The 18,923-nt window shown below is 36.1% G+C and overlaps 1 protein-coding gene across 2 annotated transcripts in view; it reads left to right on the top strand.

Moving 5' to 3' along the window:
- Positions 1–18,923, top strand: part of EPHA3 (EPH receptor A3) — a 228,999-nt gene that overhangs the window by 66,896 nt on the left and 143,180 nt on the right. For both annotated transcript variants that reach the window (XM_082076386.1, XM_082076385.1), the window contains exon 3: positions 10,377–11,037. In XM_082076386.1, coding sequence (XP_081932512.1) covers positions 10,377–11,037 — 661 coding nt within the window. The remainder of the gene's footprint in view (positions 1–10,376; positions 11,038–18,923) is intronic.

Below are 18,923 nucleotides of genomic sequence, written 5' to 3'. Positions count from 1 at the left end.
TTTTTAATAGAATTTTGTTGTTGTTTGTATTTTAGGGATTTTTTTTTTTTTTTTTTTCTGAGTTTCACTGATTTGGCCTTTCTTATGGTGAAAGAAAAAAAACATGAAAAAAAAACAGCAAAAGGTCAGATAAGAATTTTCCATTAGGTCTAGTTGTTTTGGATAATTTCGGGTAAATTTGGAGCTATGCATTGTATGGCAAAATGCTATATCTTGGGTTTTGTTGGCCAGACTTGATGTCTGGATGCTCTTAATGAGTTTCTCATTTCACCTGAGCTTTCATCAGACAAGAAATTAAGATTTTGTCTTGGTTGTAATTCTTCAACTGTTTTGCTTAGTTATGAAGAAAACCCAGCTCTTTTTTTTTTTTTTTCTTTTTTTTAAATTCTCCTGAATACAATGGTACACCATCAGGTGTAGAAAACTGAACAGAGAGGGAGGAGGACACAATGGTAATGCTAGGTGGATCTTAGACTTAATATTGTTGCATGTAATTTTATTACTAATATTGTGCTTCTTTCAATCTTACATTCTCTCTAATATGCTTATTTACTCTCCCGGTATAGCTCTTTCATTTAACAGTTATGACTGGTTGCAGTAAAATCATAGACTAGTAAAATAGCATCAGGAGAACGTGTACCATAGTCTGTGTCTTAGAATGGTTTATGCAATGGTAATAATAATTGGTAATCTCTTGCAATGTGTCTTCCTCTTCTTTCATTTGCAACTTAGAAAAAAAGTAAAAACAAAACCCAGGGGAAAACCCAGTACCAGCAGGTAATTTCACTGACTTCTGAAAGCCAAATGTAGAAGAAAATTTCCATGGTACTTTCTAAATTTCTTAAACTCCCAAATCGGATCATTTTATGGCCTGTGATCTCACGTGGTTGGTATTTATAGGCCTTGCATCAGCGCCTTTGGTGATGTTATGAGGAAACTGTTTTCAGGTTGATGAGCTGGTTTGGAATGCATTCTTCTATGATACGATCATTACAGGGCTTTTGTTAATAGCAGGCTTTCAGAGCTCTTCCATCCTGTTACTATGTTGTTAAACTTGTATATAGCATGTGGAAAGGTTCCACTTTTCATTTAGACTTGAATTATTTTGTTCCTAGTCTCAAGCTGTCTTAAAATGTGTGATAATTTTTGTTGGCTGATTTCCTCACTCCTCCTCAGAATTTTGCCTGTTGTTTATAAAAATCTCTCCCTAAATATATTTTTACTTTCTAGTAACTGAAAAAGTTCTTGTTCTCCTTCTATTGGCTATGAAGTTGAGTAGGATGCGTTAGAATCATGTTCAGCATATGTGAAAGTTTGGTTCTCCTGCTGATCTCACTTTGGACATATTTAATGTTACAGTAAAAAAGTCAACAGCAGATCTAAGTACTAAAACAAAGGAGGAATCAAAGTTATTCATCTTGTCGTAAGTCCTGCAACCTGTTTCCCAAATGTATGCTTCAGCATGATGGAAATGTTTGAAATATTGGACAGTGTGTGATAGAGAAAAAAAATGTTAGACTGAACTATATATATATGTTTAATTAAGATAAAATTCCCTATTATCATACTGAAAGATTTTTAGGCCATATTCTCTTATGCAAAGTTCTTAAAAAAGAAAGAAATTATACAAATGTTATTTATATAAGTGGTGAATATTCCCATGCCTGAGGCTTTCAATCTTGATCTGTTATGTTGCTATGGTATAAAGTATGTCAGATGTTTCACACTTAACATGAATTATATTTTCAGTTAATTAAGGTGACAAGCACAAAGTTGTCAGAAAATGACTTGCAGATCTTATGGGTTCTTTTATAAAGATACAAATGTCTGTGATGGTTTGTCTTTTTTGTTCTGATTTTGTTCTGCCCAATGTAATTTCTTCAGTTTTCAGTCCTTTGTGAAAGTCTTGCTTATCATAATGCATCTTTCTTAGGGGATGGGGTTTTCTTCAACATAGCCTATGCTCATGCTCTTATTAAAGTTAATGGCAAATGTCCCTTGAGAGCAAGATCAAGGATTCTTAGGCAAGTGCCAGATATACACCAAAAAGTTAATGGAAGTTTTATATCAGTGAAGATTAATTCCCCACATTTGTGTAATGCTGAAGGATGCTTAACTATTACAGCAACAGATACACAAAACAATTTGTTGTAATATCAATTTGACAAGAATGTCTTTGGAACCTAATTTCTTCAGTTAAGAATGTTTGCTGGTAGCACTTCCATTTTCCAAAATAAGAAAACTAACTTAATGCTTATACTTTTCTGGCACATAGAAATATAATTCTGGAAAAACTGGGGGGGGGGGGGAAGTCAAATACTTACTTTTCATGTTGATCTCTTATTTCGAATGGAATAAACTTTTCACCAGGAATGTCTACTTTATGTTCGTACTCCAGACTTCTACTGAATTGCCAACTGTAACTTTTTTCCTTATGTTAAAAAATATTAATTTCATATAAAATTACTCAGTGCAGAAAATACTAACTGTAAATGGTATTAGTATAATTTAAAGAAATATCTCAAATGCCTGCTGATTAGCTGTCTCAGGACTTACAGGACTTGAATGTGTATTATGCAGCTTTGGAATATTTCAGCATTTTCAAAGTGCTGCATGAAACCTTCATAAATATGTCTAACTTGAAGCTCAAAATAGACCGTTTTGACCATTTTGATTTTCTGCTTGCAAATACAGATTTTTTTTCCTATTAAAACTTTAATAGAAATGCATAGTATCTGCACTAATTTTAGCAGTTTTATATAATATGCTTGGCCTGTATATGAAGCCATTGCCTTCTTTTTAGCACAATCTCTGGAAAAAAATGGAAACTACACAGACATGTATGTGTTTAAGTGTGTGTATATACAAGGGAAAGGAAGACCCCACTTAATAGTTTTTGAACTGAGAGGTGCATTTTTACAGTTTCACAGAGGAGCAGAGGTCTACAGAGGCTTAAGTCCCTGCAACATTTATGAAAATTAGCCATGGAAGGAGAGGACAGGGGACGCAGAGATGGCATTAATGTTCCTAATGAGGAAGAGACTTTTTTGAGTTCACCTTTTATCAGAAATCAGAGTCCATGTCAAAGACTAGGCATAAGACACAGATTTATAGGAAACCAGGCTTCATTAATTCTGTTGCTCATGACATGGCTTGTTTGTTTACCTTTTTATTGTGATTGGCTGGCAACTGGGGAAGGGGATGGCAATGAAAGGATTATTAGCCAGTTGGCATTCTGTCAGTGAAATGTTGAAAAGTTGCATGCACTGACTATCTGAAATGTGAGATTCCTGTCATAATGATCTTTTTGTTTGGGAAGGGAATTGCTTGAATAAATAGCAGAAGGCCAAAAGCGTGCATATATGGGAATGCAGGCTTTTCTGTCATTGCTCACCAAGGCGTAATAACAGTGATTTTTTTTTTCTGGTTGAAAAAACTGTACTGAATACTAAGAGCCAGTAGATGAGAGCAGGATAAGTTTCCACTGGTAGAACAAAAAGCGGTTTTTGCTTTCAGGTAGAATTTTTGTGGTGGTTGTGTAGAGGGTTATGTGAATACCTCATAGATCATAAAAAGCAACTACACCGACCAAAAAAAAAAAAAAAAAAAAAAAAGATTGATTTAGAAATAAGCAATGATTTGACTGCGCTGCTCAGCAAGAGTGGGACATTCTAGTACATGAAGATGTTTTTCTGAGGTTCCAAAGTAATTTCAGTCAGTTACTATTTTTCTTTCAATTTCATAGAATCATAGAAACGTTTCAGTTGGAAGATTTCTCAGCACTGTATTCCCAGTCTGTGTTCCAACGTGCACATTGATTAAATTATGTCACATCTAGCTACTATTAGAAGGATTAATATATGTTAAAGGATAGTTGGACATTACCTGAAATGGTCTCATACCAAATGATAGCACATACATGATCATACCAAATTCCTTAATGGAAAATAAAATTGTAAATAATTGTTGTTCAGCTGTTGTCTGAGATTGTCACTGGAGTCTTGGGCAGTTAGCTGCCTGGGTTCCATAGGTGCCTCAAAAAAGTATCAAACTCCATTTTTACTAGGAGTTCTATAGTTTATAGCAATGTGACACTGAAAGACAAAATGTAGTTTTTTGGAATCATGCACTTGCAAATGTGTTGTATTGTAAATCACAAAATAGCCTTCAATTTTGTAATGTACACTTAAGATTTATATACATATATATATATATATATATATATAGGAAGGATAAAAAGCCACTAAAACTGAAGTATGCCACAGGAAGGATGAAAGAATGGAGGAGATCACTTATGTCCTAGATTCCACCATTGAGAGGGAACTTTTTAGTGAGACTGCTTATGACCTCCTAGGAAATGGCCTACATTCACTTTTGTATGTGGCCTTGTGTAAAGGGAATGGAAGACAAAATAAAAAAAAAAGGCCAGAAGTCCAGCACACTCTGCTGGATCTCTTTTGGAAAAGAAAATATTTTCTGTCCCAACTTTGTCAGTCAGTATGACCAGAGCATATGAGTTAGGCTCTCTCACTGGGGATCTTGGAGATTTTTCTGTACCGCTGAAAGCATTCTCTTGTTTCCTGCCATTAACAATATCCAAAGAAGGTTTAAAAAAAAAAAATGAAAAGCAAACAAAAGAACACGTTCCAAAGGCCAAATTACATGCTGGGCAGGGAGTGGTGCTATGGCACTTCAGGATATGTTCCAAAAGTGTTGATGGAGCCTGAAGGTATTGGAGCAGGGGTGTCAAACTCATTTTCACCGGGGGCCACATCAGCCTCACGGTTTCCTTCAAAGGGCTCTACTACATTAATACAGTCCTAAAAGTACATTCAACACTTTGAAGGCAACCGTGAGGCTGATGTGGCCCCCGGTGAAAATGAGTTTGACACCCCTGAATTAGATGAATATGATATAAGTACTGTGTAGTAATGTGAATTCAAAAATGGTGGTCACACCTCTGCTTCATCTCGACAATAGCAACAAATCCAGCACCCAAAGCTTCATACCACAGACTCAGGTTTCCAGCTCCCTGATCATGCTGTCAAAAAATCCCTGACACAACTTTATACATCTCTTTTCTAAGAAAATTTGGATTTAGCATCCCTGTTGAACTGCTTGGAAGATGGTCCTGTTACTTGACTCTTCCAGTATTTAGAGCCTGGCTACTAATTTCCAGTCTAAACATAGCGAGGGCTGATAAATATCCCTTTTTTCTGTATCTGCATGATACTGAAAGAAACAGATGTCAGTTGGGACACCATTGAAGTATAATATCCCATGGACCAGATTTACCCAAGTAATTGCATGTATTATAATTGAGGTGAGCATCTGGTTTGGGTCCCACCAGTGTCTGATTTACATGGTATAAGTACAGATCTTTCATACAGTTGTTCTGCCAGTGCCTCAATGGATTTTCTCTAAGTTCTCAGCCCAACTCCCACCAACACACCTCCTCAATATTACACTATGCCAGTTCCTTCTGTCCTGGCTTAGGTAACTTTCTCTAGGTCTTTACTAGCTCCTGGGAAAGTGCCTGTGCCCAAATTCTCTGCAGCATTTCTCTGCTATCACTACTGTGTAGTCTGTCTGTCTTGTGATGGCTTCTCCTTCAACATTCTCCTTATTCCACTGGTACCTTCTGATGTATCTTTTCCATCTGTCTGGAGGATGAAAACACAAACTGTTCTTATTTTCTCTTAACAAAGCCTCAACGAGATGACATTTTGAATGCAAAAATACAGTATCCTCAGAAATAGATCTGTTTTCTTTTTTTTGAGTTCCAGGTGGTTTGGGTGGCCATACTTTCTTGCTGGAGGCTTTCTTGTCCCTTGCATTACAATTTTGCTCCTGCAGAAATGCTAATGATTTCATGATGTACTGTTTAGGAGAATTGATTCAATAGAAATTAGCTCCTCACCCCATGCTAGTTTTCCATGGGAATAGTTCTTGGAAGCTGAAGGTGGGAGAATGGGCAGATGAGACTGCAGCAGGTTGGACTCAATGCATAAGGTGAAAAGGAGCATCTCTGTCTGCCATCTGGTTATCCTATATATCTGAACTTTTCCTTCAGTGCATCTTCTATGTCTGCTGAATTATTCTCTTTGTGATTCATTCTCACACCTGCATCTTGGATGAATTCCTCTTCATGACTTTTCAGGCTCCTGTTATTTAGGCTCCTTGCCTTTTGACTTGTTCTAGCCCCAGCTGTCCAGGTTCCTGCATGCTCAAAACACTATTCTTTTTTTTTTCTCTGTGCCCTAAGACACAAAGACTCACTTTACTTGCTAAAGAGTAACTCTGGATTTTCTTTTAGCTGATTTCCTCATCCCCAACTCCCAGCAAATCAGAATTTTCCTTATGGATTTAAATTACCTTAGACACTTTTTTCATTTCTAATTCTTCCCTTACCTACTAAGTCTGTTATTTCAGCTATGTGTTTGGCAATGTAGGTCAGAATGATGCCTGTACAAAGCAAAATTGCACTTAAATATTGTAACATTGAACAGGCTATGTGGCAATGATGCACAGGAGGTTTGCTTCCTATTACCACTAAGCCTCTTAACAGCCATTTTGTTTTATGTTTCTCTCTCCTTGATTGTGATCCCTGGAATAGGAATATTTATTTATTTATTTATTTATTTATTAATTCATTCATTTATTTATTTATTTTATTTATTTATTTATTTATTTTACTTACTTTTATAACTATTGTAACTTTACAGAGCAAGTTGAAGACATGAATTACAAGTGCAGAAATAAAAATTAAAACAAGTACAAATATAAGTGTTTGAGAAATCTTGTTTAATAGAAAAAACTAATGGGTCATGGAAGGGAAATTGTCTTGATGTTCTTGATAATCTGTTTAGAATTAAGATCACATGGGGATGGCAATACAATAGCTTACTGAGAAAAGTTGCAATATATGAGCAGTGTAAATGTGCTGCTTCTTTTTTAGTTTGATCATAATAATTACTGAAGTCGGAAATCTACTTGAATGTGATATGTGTTCTGATTTGGACAGTCTTCCTGTAGTTTCAGTGACTTATTTCACCTTAGCTCTTTCTAAGTGATAGCTGCAGTCTCCATAATTTTATAACAGTTAAAGTATTTTGGTCAAGTTAGCACTCACTGTGAGTTTGGTGCTTCCATTCAGCAGTGCTTTAGCATTAAATGATAGATTTGAAATGTTATTGTTTATGTAAGTGGAATGACATTGCAATCTACATTTGTTTCCAAGCAATTTGGTCTTCATTACATATTAATGAATTGATAATTGAATGTTGCAGCTTCTGGGTGAAGAACATAGGCAGTGGTGCTACCTTTATTGTGCAGTTCATACATCTACATTCAACTGTCCATGTGACTGTATTGGATAAGAAACTTATGAAAAAAAAATGCAATGAGACTTGTTCAGAAAAATGATGTCTGCTGTGGAGATGTTTTAAATTCTGCAAGTTTCTGGTTTTTCTTCTATGTTCCACTGGCCATATAATATATGTTGAACTGATTAGAAATAACATAGAAGAGATAATAAGCAGATCGTTTATGAAGTAGTGTGAGCTGCTTTAAGTTTCCATAAAATTATGTTTCATTATATGATATTTTTTAACTGCATTTTTATTAATATTTGTCCAGGTAAGACGTGGGTACATCCAGCTTCATGGGAGGCATTTATGGCATGTGAATGGCTTTTTGAACAGCATTATATTATTGGCTCAGGGACATCTGTACAAGGACATCTATCAGATGAGGGTCCTCCACTCAGCTTTGGGAACTTGGCAGAGACTGGGAGCCCAGGGTGCATTTGTTTCTGATGCACACAAGATCTTGTCCTTGTATGATGAGCTGCCATGTGGTGCTCAGCTCTCAAGTGGCCATGAGCTCTAGTGTAGGAACTCTGACCTATAAAGTCCCTGTACTGCTCTCTATCTTTGGCAATGTAGTGTGTTATGGCTTGCTGCAGCATTTCAGCTGCTGTATACACATCCAAGACTGTGTTTTCAACTCTGTTGAACTAGTCAGGAAGAGATAAAACTTGTGTATAGTCAGATCTGTTAAGTGAAATAAAATAAACTTTGTTTCAATTAAAGGAGGAATATTTATACTGCTTTTATCTATTGGTTTAATAACATGGTTTAAAATCACATCTTCAGTGGTGCGTGGACAATTTCATTGTGCAGGCCAGCTCTTAGTCATATCAAAACTTCTTTACAGTCAGTGGCTTGGGACTGAGAAGTCTCAGATGTTACTCTGATGTGGTTTCTTTATCTCTTTCTCGCTTTCCCTCTCTTTCTCGCTTTCCCTCTCTTTCTCGCTTTCCCTCTCTTTCTCGCTTTCCCTCTTCTCTTCCTCGCTTTCTCCCTCTTTCTCTATCTTCCTCTCTCTCTCTCTTTCTCTATTATGTCTTGTAAAACCACGAAATTGTAGACAGTTGGCATTTCTGCACCTCAGTTTCTTCGTCGGTAAAATGGGAACAGTACTTTCCTAATGTTTGCTCTGCAGTACACTAAGATCCTTCAGCAAAAGGTGTTTATGTGAAAGGAATAATTGTTAGACTGAGATCTTAAATGTAGCATTGATGTGACTTGATTTTTGAGGGAAGATGTCTTCCTGGTAGAAGTTCTTTGTTTCCATCCATCAAGAGTGGCAGTGATTTCTCACAACATATTTAATTTTATCTGCTTCACGTCTCCAGTTTTTGTACCGTGCAGCAGCTCTGTTTTAAGTTCTACTACTTCCCAGCTGCACAGCATCTGGTTTCGTGGGGCAGCATTTGTGTTTTTTTGCAGAAGCTGTTTATGTGGGTGACAGCAAAGCAGGGGTTTCTGTAGCTGCTGTGCCTACTCTACGCACTGTTATCACGCTTCATTATCACGATAGGAGTTTACCTCTTTTGTTTTTGTAATTAACTTTGAAGCATAGAACAGAAGATGATAAGGCTCAAGGGGATCTTACCAGTGTTTGTAAATGCCTGATGGCAGGGTATAGAGAGTATGGAGTCAGACTCTTCTCTCTGGCGTCCAGTGAAAGGCTAAGAGGCAATGGATACAAATAGAAATACAGGAAACTCCATTTAAACATAAGGACCAACGTTTTTACTTTGAGTACAATCAAACACTGACCCAGGTTGCCCAGAGGGTCTGTGGAGTGTCCATCCTTGGAGATATTCCAAAGCCTGACTGGTCAGCATCCTGGGCAACCTGCTCTGGCTGACCCTGCATGAGCAGAGGGTTGGACTAGAAGATCTGGAAGGGTTTATTTCAACTTCAGTTGTGTCGTGATCCTGTAGCAAGTGTTGTTCGTTGTAATAAGAATTTTAATTCCTGTGCTTTAGTGGTAAAGCTCTTCATTTTGCATTTTAAGACTCAGAATATAGAACAATGGAGTTTTTGTGTGGGTAAAAGCTGAAGAATGATGACCTTATAAAACAAAACAAACCAAAATGATCCTGGTCATCCATTCATGGAGAAAATAAGAAGGGTGCATCTTAAGTCATTTAATTGTGTATGGTGAATGACTAACAGTAAGTATTTACTTTTTCCTGTGATTGGTAAATATTCCTCTCTCATAAGTGTGACTTCAGAAGTCAGGTAGGACTGGTACATGAGTAATCCATAAATATGAAACCCATTCCTTCCCTGTCTGGATCAAGTAAGTTTGACAACTGATGACTGATCTAAAAATAAATGATGACTGTGTATTCTTCAAACCCATTTTAGTGTCATAGCCTATATATTCCACAGAAGTTAAATAACCAAGATACGGTAAGTTGGAGGTAGCTTATAATAACTCTGGAAACTGGGCTATGCTTGACTGTCTAGAGAAAATATATCCCAAGCAAAATCAATTGACATGCTTTGAAAAAGTTTAAAACGGTAACATTTTATTATGACTATATGGAATTTCAGTGGGAACCATTTGCTTTGTTTTGGTAAGATGTTAAATCTTGTTTAATCTTTGAAATACAGCTCAATTCTAGCAGTGAAAATATGGTGTTTGCCTAGTGAAGCTCTTCTGTTTGAGGTGAAGTGCGGTTGCAGTAAAGGCTTCTTGGGTTCATGACTGAAAGAATGGCACTGATTATAGTTTAGCTTTTCACACACTTTCAGTAATGCAAAACAGCTGTAGCATCTCTTTTATGCCACCTTGAAATAACTTGGTAAAAAAGGACTTCTTAATGGTGAATTCTGTGTTCATTTAAGATGTTCTAATAGGAAAAAAGCAAGTGCAAGTTTAACCAGACTTTATTGTCTATTTTATAGTGATGCCCAAGTAAAGTGATTTTTACTTTTTCACAACTTTTCTCTCTAAATGTAATTTAAATGTGATTTTTATTGGTATAATCATTAATCCTTTTTTTTTTCTTTTCCTAGTGGGAAGAGATTAGTGGTGTTGATGAGCATTATACTCCTATCAGAACCTACCAAGTGTGCAATGTTATGGATCACAGTCAGAACAATTGGCTGCGAACAAACTGGATTCCACGCAATTCAGCTCAGAAGATATATGTGGAGCTCAAGTTTACCTTGAGAGACTGTAATAGTATCCCTCTAGTTCTGGGCACTTGCAAAGAGACCTTCAATCTCTATTACATGGAATCTGATGATGACCACTCGGTAAAGTTCAGAGAGCACCAGTTTACAAAGATAGACACCATTGCAGCAGATGAGAGCTTCACGCAAATGGACCTTGGGGACCGAATTCTCAAGCTGAACACGGAAGTCCGTGAGGTGGGACCTGTCAGCAGGAAAGGCTTTTACTTGGCTTTCCAAGATGTAGGTGCGTGTGTTGCCTTAGTCTCGGTGCGAGTATACTTCAAAAAGTGCCCTTTCACTGTCAAGAACCTCGCCATGTTTCCAGATACGGTACCCATGGACTCCCAGTCACTGGTGGAGGTGCGTGGTTCTTGTGTAAATCATTCCAAGGAGGAAGAGCCACCCAAGATGTATTGCAGTACAGAAGGAGAATGGCTAGTGCCCATAGGGAAGTGCTTGTGTAATGCTGGCTATGAAGAAAGAGGCTTTGCGTGCCAAGGTAACAATGACCTCCATGTTCATAGTTCGATTATTAACAGGGGCTTCACTTTACGTCCCTACTCTGTGTATTGGGTCATGTTAATTTTCTCCAAATTCTTGAGAGAAATGAATTAGTTCATCAAATTGCCATGAAAATGGGGTTTATTTAATCTGTGTAAATAATGCAGTTTGCTAAAAATATTTTATAAGGGTCAACAACTAGTTTTTAGTTAATGCAGCATGTAGCAAATCTGTCTCCTCACTCTTGGACTTCCTTTCAGTAGATTATAGGTTTCTCAAATTCATTGTTTGTGTCAAAATATTGAATTTCTTTGTGTGATTTTCTTTTTTTAAACTTCATGGCTTAATGTATAATATTTGCTACTGAACTGTGTTGATTAATTGGGATTGGTCAGAAAAAAAGAAGTAGCATTGTTTCAGGTAGCAAAATTCCTAAATGCAGACACATTTGGAAAATTAATATTTGAACTTCAAAATTGCATTTTCATAAATACTCATATATTTAACTCAAAATAATTTTCTCCAGACTTTTGGTTTCTGCAAACTGTGGTTATGTGAATGCTCCCAAGATCAAGACTACACCAGGGGTTTTGAGTTATTCTAGAAAAGTTCTTTTAAATGTTAGATAAATGCATATTGTATTTACCTGATTTTAATATCTACCAAAATGGAAGTGGTCTAAATTTTGCTTTTTACAAATGTATGTTTTGGAGTTTCGTGCTAATTAAGTCTAAAGTCTTTTTTCACAGAGTACCTCAAAGGGTGCTGGCTGTGGCAAAGGGTTTTCTCTTAAATAAATAAATCAAAATTAAACAGTAATATCTAGAAAGACCATGGATGGAAGGAGTAGTAGCTGACATATTTACTGGGGGGTTGTGTATGTGTGTTTGTGTACATGTGAATATGCATATATCCATAAGAACAAGAAATGCAAAGTATTCTGAACCTCTCTGAGAAAACACCTGTTCCATTGTCATCAGTCCTACAGCAATCTTTATGTGTAAACAGTCAAGCCCTGGGAAGCTACTAGGAGCCCACCAAATCAGAGCCAGGTAGTTGTGAAAACTGTTGCTCTAATAAAGGTGACATTTTCTCAGAAAATGCCAGGGAGATTTTGGGGGAAAGGGGCAAGAGTGTGTTTTGTTTGTTTTTGCTTTTAAGTAGGTTTTAAATTGGTTTTGCCCAGTTTATATAAATTGGGAAACAGAGTCTTTTGAGTATGATTTTCTGCAGTTAGATACCAATATTAAGAAAAATAAGTTAAGCTCTTCTGTCAGAAGCTGAATCCAGCAGAGTATATTTTATTATTCAGAAATGCTTTATCTAGGGCCTCCTATCGCTGCACTTAAAAATGCTAAAATGTGATACTCTTTTAATCACTGTATATAGTCTTGCTTGCATGTAGAGCCTGTATCCTTGTAAGTGGTTGAAAGGTCTTGGTTTAGAATTTCAGTTACACATGAGCACAAAAAAACAATCACTCCAGAAGGAGTCAGAGTACAATTGAGCAGAAGTTGAGCTAAATGAAGTAAAACAAAATAAATTGTTTTATTAAAAACAGGTTGTCAGATGTTTGGGGTAGGCAAGGCCGCTCCTCCTGGGTTCTGCAGAGATTAGGAATGAGTTCACATGCATGCGTGAGTATAACATACATGATTTGGAAGCCATAAAATCAGACCATAGGCTGCTAATTTATATATTTTTTTTTACTTCACCAGCTGTTGATCAAGGAGTGATATATGATGAAACCATTAACAAAAGCGACAGGTCCTTCTAGTTTATTCTGATTTAATGTATAATGTTCTACTAACTTTTATTGGAAGTCCTATTTATCAAATATTTTCAGTGTGGTGTGATTGAAGTGGCACTCTAAAAGCAGTCAGTAATTCAAAACCTCCCATTTGTCGGCATCGACAACTCAGCAGGAGTTCAAAAGCTCAGAAAAAAATCTTCAGTTTTGACCTCAGGCTCAAGGCTGCTCCTGCATCTTTTCTTCTCTCCTTCTTTTAGTTTTTGGGATGTGAGGTTTTTGATGTTTGTTTGCTTGTTCATTTGTTATTTCAACTTAAGGGCAGTAGAGACAGAATTGTAGGGGCTGCAGAAAATCCAAAATGATGTTAAAAGTACAGGGTGGAATGAAGTAATGATTTCGGAAATAAAGACCTTCATCTGAATTTTGAAAGAGTAATAAGTAATAGCAATTCTTGACTTCACAATAGTTGGAAGCATTCAGCAACTTAGTGTCTGTCGCTACTTGATCCAGCGTTCAAACTGTTTCTGATTTGGTTTGTTTCCATAGTGTTGTTTTTGGAAACAATGTCATTTTGCATTAACAGGAGATTATGACTGAGATGAAGGACCCTATGTGTATGATTAGCCTGTTTAAGTTTCATTCAAAAAAGCTACTTTGAAAAATATTATGGCATAGTTATGCCCTCAAATAACACAAATAGTACTGTTTTTCATGACTGCTTCCCTTTCTCTGCATAACCATGAAAAGAATGCATAAGGCTTACCCCTTCTTTTGTTAATGGTATACATGTATGCATAAAGACATACATGTTTTTATAACAACTTTGTATCCTGAAGAGCCAAGATTGGACTATTTGCTTTACTCAGCGTATTGGTTCTTGTTGGAAAGATTATTATTCTGTTCTGGGTCCTACCAACTAAAAACCATTTTACATGTATGATTTGTACCTGTCAGTCAGTCAAAGAATCAGGACCGATTTTGCGGAGACTTTCCTTGTTCTCATTATTGTGTGTGGTGAAATGATTCCTCAAAAGCTAAATGTATACCTTGCCTTGAGGTATTAATATTCTGGTCTTTGTGGCATACTTTAGGTTAACACCTCCTCTAGCAAAGACTTTTGCAACTGTTCAATACTTTGGAGGGAGCTGGTTTGTATAAGGCAAGGTAAGATGTGTCAGGGAGCATGCTGGAAAAGCCACTCTTTCATACCTTCTTTTCCCTTTAGCTAAGACATATGTTAGTTAATAACGTATATGTCATCCACTGTAGACTTTGTTATTACATCTTTCTTAGCGCTTGCATCATAGTCATCCTGTCTATTTAATCTTATTGTAATATTTCATGGTTGTCTTCATGACATTTTGGCCAAATTACATCTTTATAGCATCATCTCTCTTAGGATTACTGTGTTTTAATTTGTTTTAATTAGCAAAAAAAACAACAAGCGGCTGGAACTGTACACTGGACCTAATGCTTTCTGGCAGTCTCCATCCTGTTCTCCAGTCGACAAGGGTGACTCATCTTCTACATTTGTTCCACATCAAGCAGCCGTAGTAGATCAGATCAGAGGTTTATCTACCTTAGTATTCTTTCCTGACAGTGGCTAACAGAAGATTCTTAAGTAAAAGTATAAGAAACTGTAAAACGCTGCTTTATTGGGTATGCCTTTCTACTTCTGCCAATTAACTGGTGACTTCCTAAGACTTAAGACACATCTTGTAAGAGAAACTATGTATGACAAGAATTGGTGGCCTGTCACCTGTTAATTTGTGTGGTTTTTTTACTCAGTGATATTCTTAGTCTCTGTAAGTTTTTATGGTAATGAATGCCATAACTTGTGTGAAAAATATGTCTTTTTGCTGTGTTTAAGCCTTCAGTTTGAAGTCCATTGGATAAGGTTTTCCTTTTCTAATGAGAAAATAACTGTTCCCTTTTCAGCTTTTCTGTTTACAGTTTTCTAGATCTCTTTCATGTTTACTATCTCACCTCTTGTACCTGTTTTCACAACTCTACCTTTCTACTAGCTTTCTACTACCTTTCTTATTTGGAGAAGAGTCTGATTGCTCCATAGCTCTACTCATCCTTTTTGACTGTCTCTGTACATATTCAAAATAAACACTGTGATTTTTACGAAAAGGGCAATGAGGCTTGTGTGCGCTATTTAAGTTGCAAGTACACCAGGAGATTATAGAGTGGCATAATGTTTGGAACAGCCCAAAGATCAATAAAAGAAAAGGAGCATTCACATCACCTGCCCAGTGAGTGATTTGTATGTGGAGAAGCCAGGCTTACTTTTGTTTTCAACCCTACAGAGAGGAAATAGATCTCATGATGTGAAGGTTGGTTAGTTGGGGTAATAGTATAAAATAAATGGGAAAATGTAGCATAAATGTTAGGAAAAAATGTCTTTAGTTCTGTAATGATCTGGAAATCTCCTCGGAGAAATAATGGAAGCCTCATTTCATTTAAAAATTATTCATTTTTTAAAACTGCAGTAACCAAATGATAAAGGAAATCCTGCACTGGCAGGCTTGGACAAATAAATCTTTTCCATCCTGAATGTGTCTATTCTGTTGTTGGTTTATTTCATGCACTTCAGAAAGACTAGTGGGACATGTAGAATGAAATTTTTCATGATGATATGCTTAATTAGCAAACATGTAGTGGGCAATAATTTATCCATGTGGGAGCACAAGCCAGCTTGAATGTTCTTTTGAATGCTTCTAACAGGTGACCCTTTTCACCAAACACAAGCTTTGTGGTTCCAGTTATCAAATGGAAAAGTAAATTGGTGGGCCCAAACAGAATGACTCTAAAGCACAGAATTACATTTTCTGCATGCTATCATTTCAGTAATTCATAATTCTAAATTTTAGTTGCTGGAATTGAGTAAGCCTGAATTGTAAATTTCCTATGTAATACTATGTAATAAAATCGTAAGTTTTGACCACAAGCTGACTGACACATTTTCTATAACAAAACCAGAAGAAAAAAGATAATGTAATCCAACAGTCCTTGCTTATGTACATAATTTTTAGCTATTAATCAGATGAATTTAATGGGAGAAAAGGGAGTAAGGGGTAAAGGAGGGAGAGGTCAAGTTCACCCACTGTACCTGGTTATTGCAAAAATGACTTCACAAAATTTCCCCTAACACTATAAATTATTCAGTGCTTTAAGTTGTGTAGTGAGTATATCCTAAATCATGTTTCTCTCGCTGACTTTATGGACATATGAAAGGAACGCCATCTGTGGCTGCTAAATCTGAACCATCGTATACATTGCTTGATTCTTACAGTAGAATGAATGCTGTACTTGAGAAAAAAATATGCAAATCATCATTAATACTAAGGATAAAAAACATTTCTCTAGATTTTTTTTCATTTACTTCAAATAAAGATTTTGTTGCTGCATAAGTAAATGTAGTTTTTACTTGCTTATATCAGTAGATAAAAGATAACTTTACATGTAGAAAAAGGTACTGTGAGGAACTGCTCAACTTTGTGCAAGTGAAAACAGATGGAAGGCACAATGTGCTTGCTGCAACTGCAAAGACGATAACATTTTCCCTTGGAAATAGCAGACTGGCTTGGATGCGTTCCTTACACTACAAAAGCGCATGGTTTTAATTCTTAGGATCTATATAGGAACAATTACGGTTAATAAAATGTAGAAACCGATCATATGAATATCATGTAATGTAATAACAGAACCATTAAGAGTTTCCTTTTACACAAAATCTGAAAAAGCTAGGGATTCATATTTTTTAAAGCAGAGGTTTGAGGTGTATTCTTTTTTCTTCTGTTTGATGTATTGTTTTTATTTTAAAAAGCTATTTTAAAAAGCTGATTTTCAAGCTAGTAAATTAAAATGGCAGCATCTATAAATTGTGAATCAATTTACTGGTAAAATGTTCATTGTTTTTATCCATGTTATATTCTAGAAGTACATAAACAGAACACACGATGATGGATTTACTTAGAATTTATTCTTAGAATTTATTTAACTCTTACAAAAGTTGTCAGAGATATCCAGGTGATTTTTTATAGGGAAAGAATTATGCTCTACTGAATACTTCCAAAAGATTACAGTCAACTTTTTATGTAACATTTTCTGGCTGTTTCATATTTTGAAAATATTCTCCAATTTGTACATGGTAAGCAGGAGATTTAAAATGCAAGTTTTTAAAGGCAGAATTTCTTGGGCACAATCTTATGGTTTGTAAGCACATTTGTCACATGTCCTAATGAAGCAAAAATTAAAAAGAAATGTTCTGAAATTCCTAAAAAAGATATTTTTTTCAATACCACACTATACAGATTTTCAAGTTATAAAAGTGTTGTTTCAGTGCTCTGTAGAAGAATCTTTACTAATTTTTTTGAGAGTGTGATAGAAATATTTAAACAAATACATGAGTATAAATATTTCTATTTATTTATTAATTTTCGATGATTAGGAACCTAGTGTTAGTGTTCTTTAAAAAAGCTTATTAATGCATCTCTGCAAGTTGTTCAGAACTACACTGTCAACATATAACATGATTAGGTATTTCAGAATTGAATTTTTGTATCTAAAACTAGTTGGGAAATGCACAGGTTCACTCAGAAAATTAAACACTTGCAAAAGTGTTAATGACACACAAAATGCAACTTAATATGGTTACACTGTATGTTTGTTCAATTCAGATCCCTTAGCACATTGTATGTATTTTGCAATTTCTTCCTTGTCCTCTTCACCTACTTTACAAGCAACAAAAAGACACTCCCCACCCCCCAAAAAACAAACAAACAAACAAAAAACATACAACCTCCCCTGAAGTAGTGGAATATGCTGGCTATTGATTCAGACTCTCTACAATTTAAAAACTATGTGTGGGACGTTTGCTTTCTTTTTTAACATAGAAATTTTTGCCTTAGCTCTCTAACACATACATCTTCAAGACCACTACGTGTTGAATTTTTGTGCAGGATTTTACTGCAAATATCTTACGGTTGTCTATCACAGAGAATCCTAAGGGATCTTGCTGGCATTTCCTTAACCTTTTCATTTTAATGGCTTTGCTTCTTTGGAGGCTTTCAAAAGATTAAAAACTAAAGTAATTGTATCATCTTGAGCATGTTTTGCTTGTACTGCCTTTGGTGACTTTCAACATTCAGCTTAGCTCAGAGTTGCACAGAGATTGTATTGTCAGTGTGAATTCACTGAATACACGCTTCTTCCATCGGTTTCTCTGCCACTTGTATCTGAGTGTAGAGCTATTTGGCAATCCCTTATTAGTTCCAGAGTGGAACTTCGAAAGCCTAACAAGGGTTTGCATTACAACTGACAGCTGGTACTAGACTTTAATAGAGAGCAATTGTAGTAAGAGCTGTAAGTTTTGATAACATTCAATGAAAATGTTCTTAAAGTAAGAACCATCTTTGAAAGATAAGTACAAGACGACAACGACCTTCTATATGTCTGCCGCTCCTCAGCGTGAAGCACAAGATGTTGTCAAAACACGCTGTTGGCAGACATCTAAATAGCTAGTAATTGATATCAGGCTTTAATGAAACACTTAGACTGCAGAAGTATCAAATTGACTGTTGCTTTGGATTACAAACTGAATAACAAGGGTTGCATCTGTAATGTCTCCTTTTCTTTGCATTTGAAATTGCAGTGTTCTTTTTGATACCACAATAGGAACACAGTGACTTGGACTTCACAGTCTTTTTAGGGAGAGAAGATGAGAAGTTCATGGCCTAGAATTAATTTGTAGCTTCAGCTTTAAGTACCTGCTTGCCTGAGATATCCCGACAACTGATGTTGTGCTAAGGCAGAAATAGACCTAAACAACAACAAATCCTTCATAGGTCAAGGAGGCAAACTATTTCGCTGTCGTGAATCTGTGGGTTCAGTGGTTGTCTACTGTAAGGTTAAAATTTGATGTGATAATTTAGAACAGCTGCTCTTTGACAGAAAGATTCACTTTCAACAAGGGAAGAAAAAGCCATATGGTAAAAATTGACACTGTGCCAAGCCTGAATAACTGCAGAAGTGATACAGGGCAGTTCTCTTCAACATCATTGAAATAATGTATTTTTACTTGCCATTGGTGTTTCCAATCTGTTTGCTTTTTTGAGTTGTACTTT

The sequence above is a fragment of the Streptopelia decaocto genome (assembly GCF_964273445.1).
Source record: "Streptopelia decaocto genome assembly, chromosome: 1".
Classification (NCBI taxonomy): Eukaryota; Metazoa; Chordata; class Aves; order Columbiformes; family Columbidae; genus Streptopelia; species Streptopelia decaocto.
This window is presented reverse-complemented; position numbering and strand designations above follow the sequence as displayed.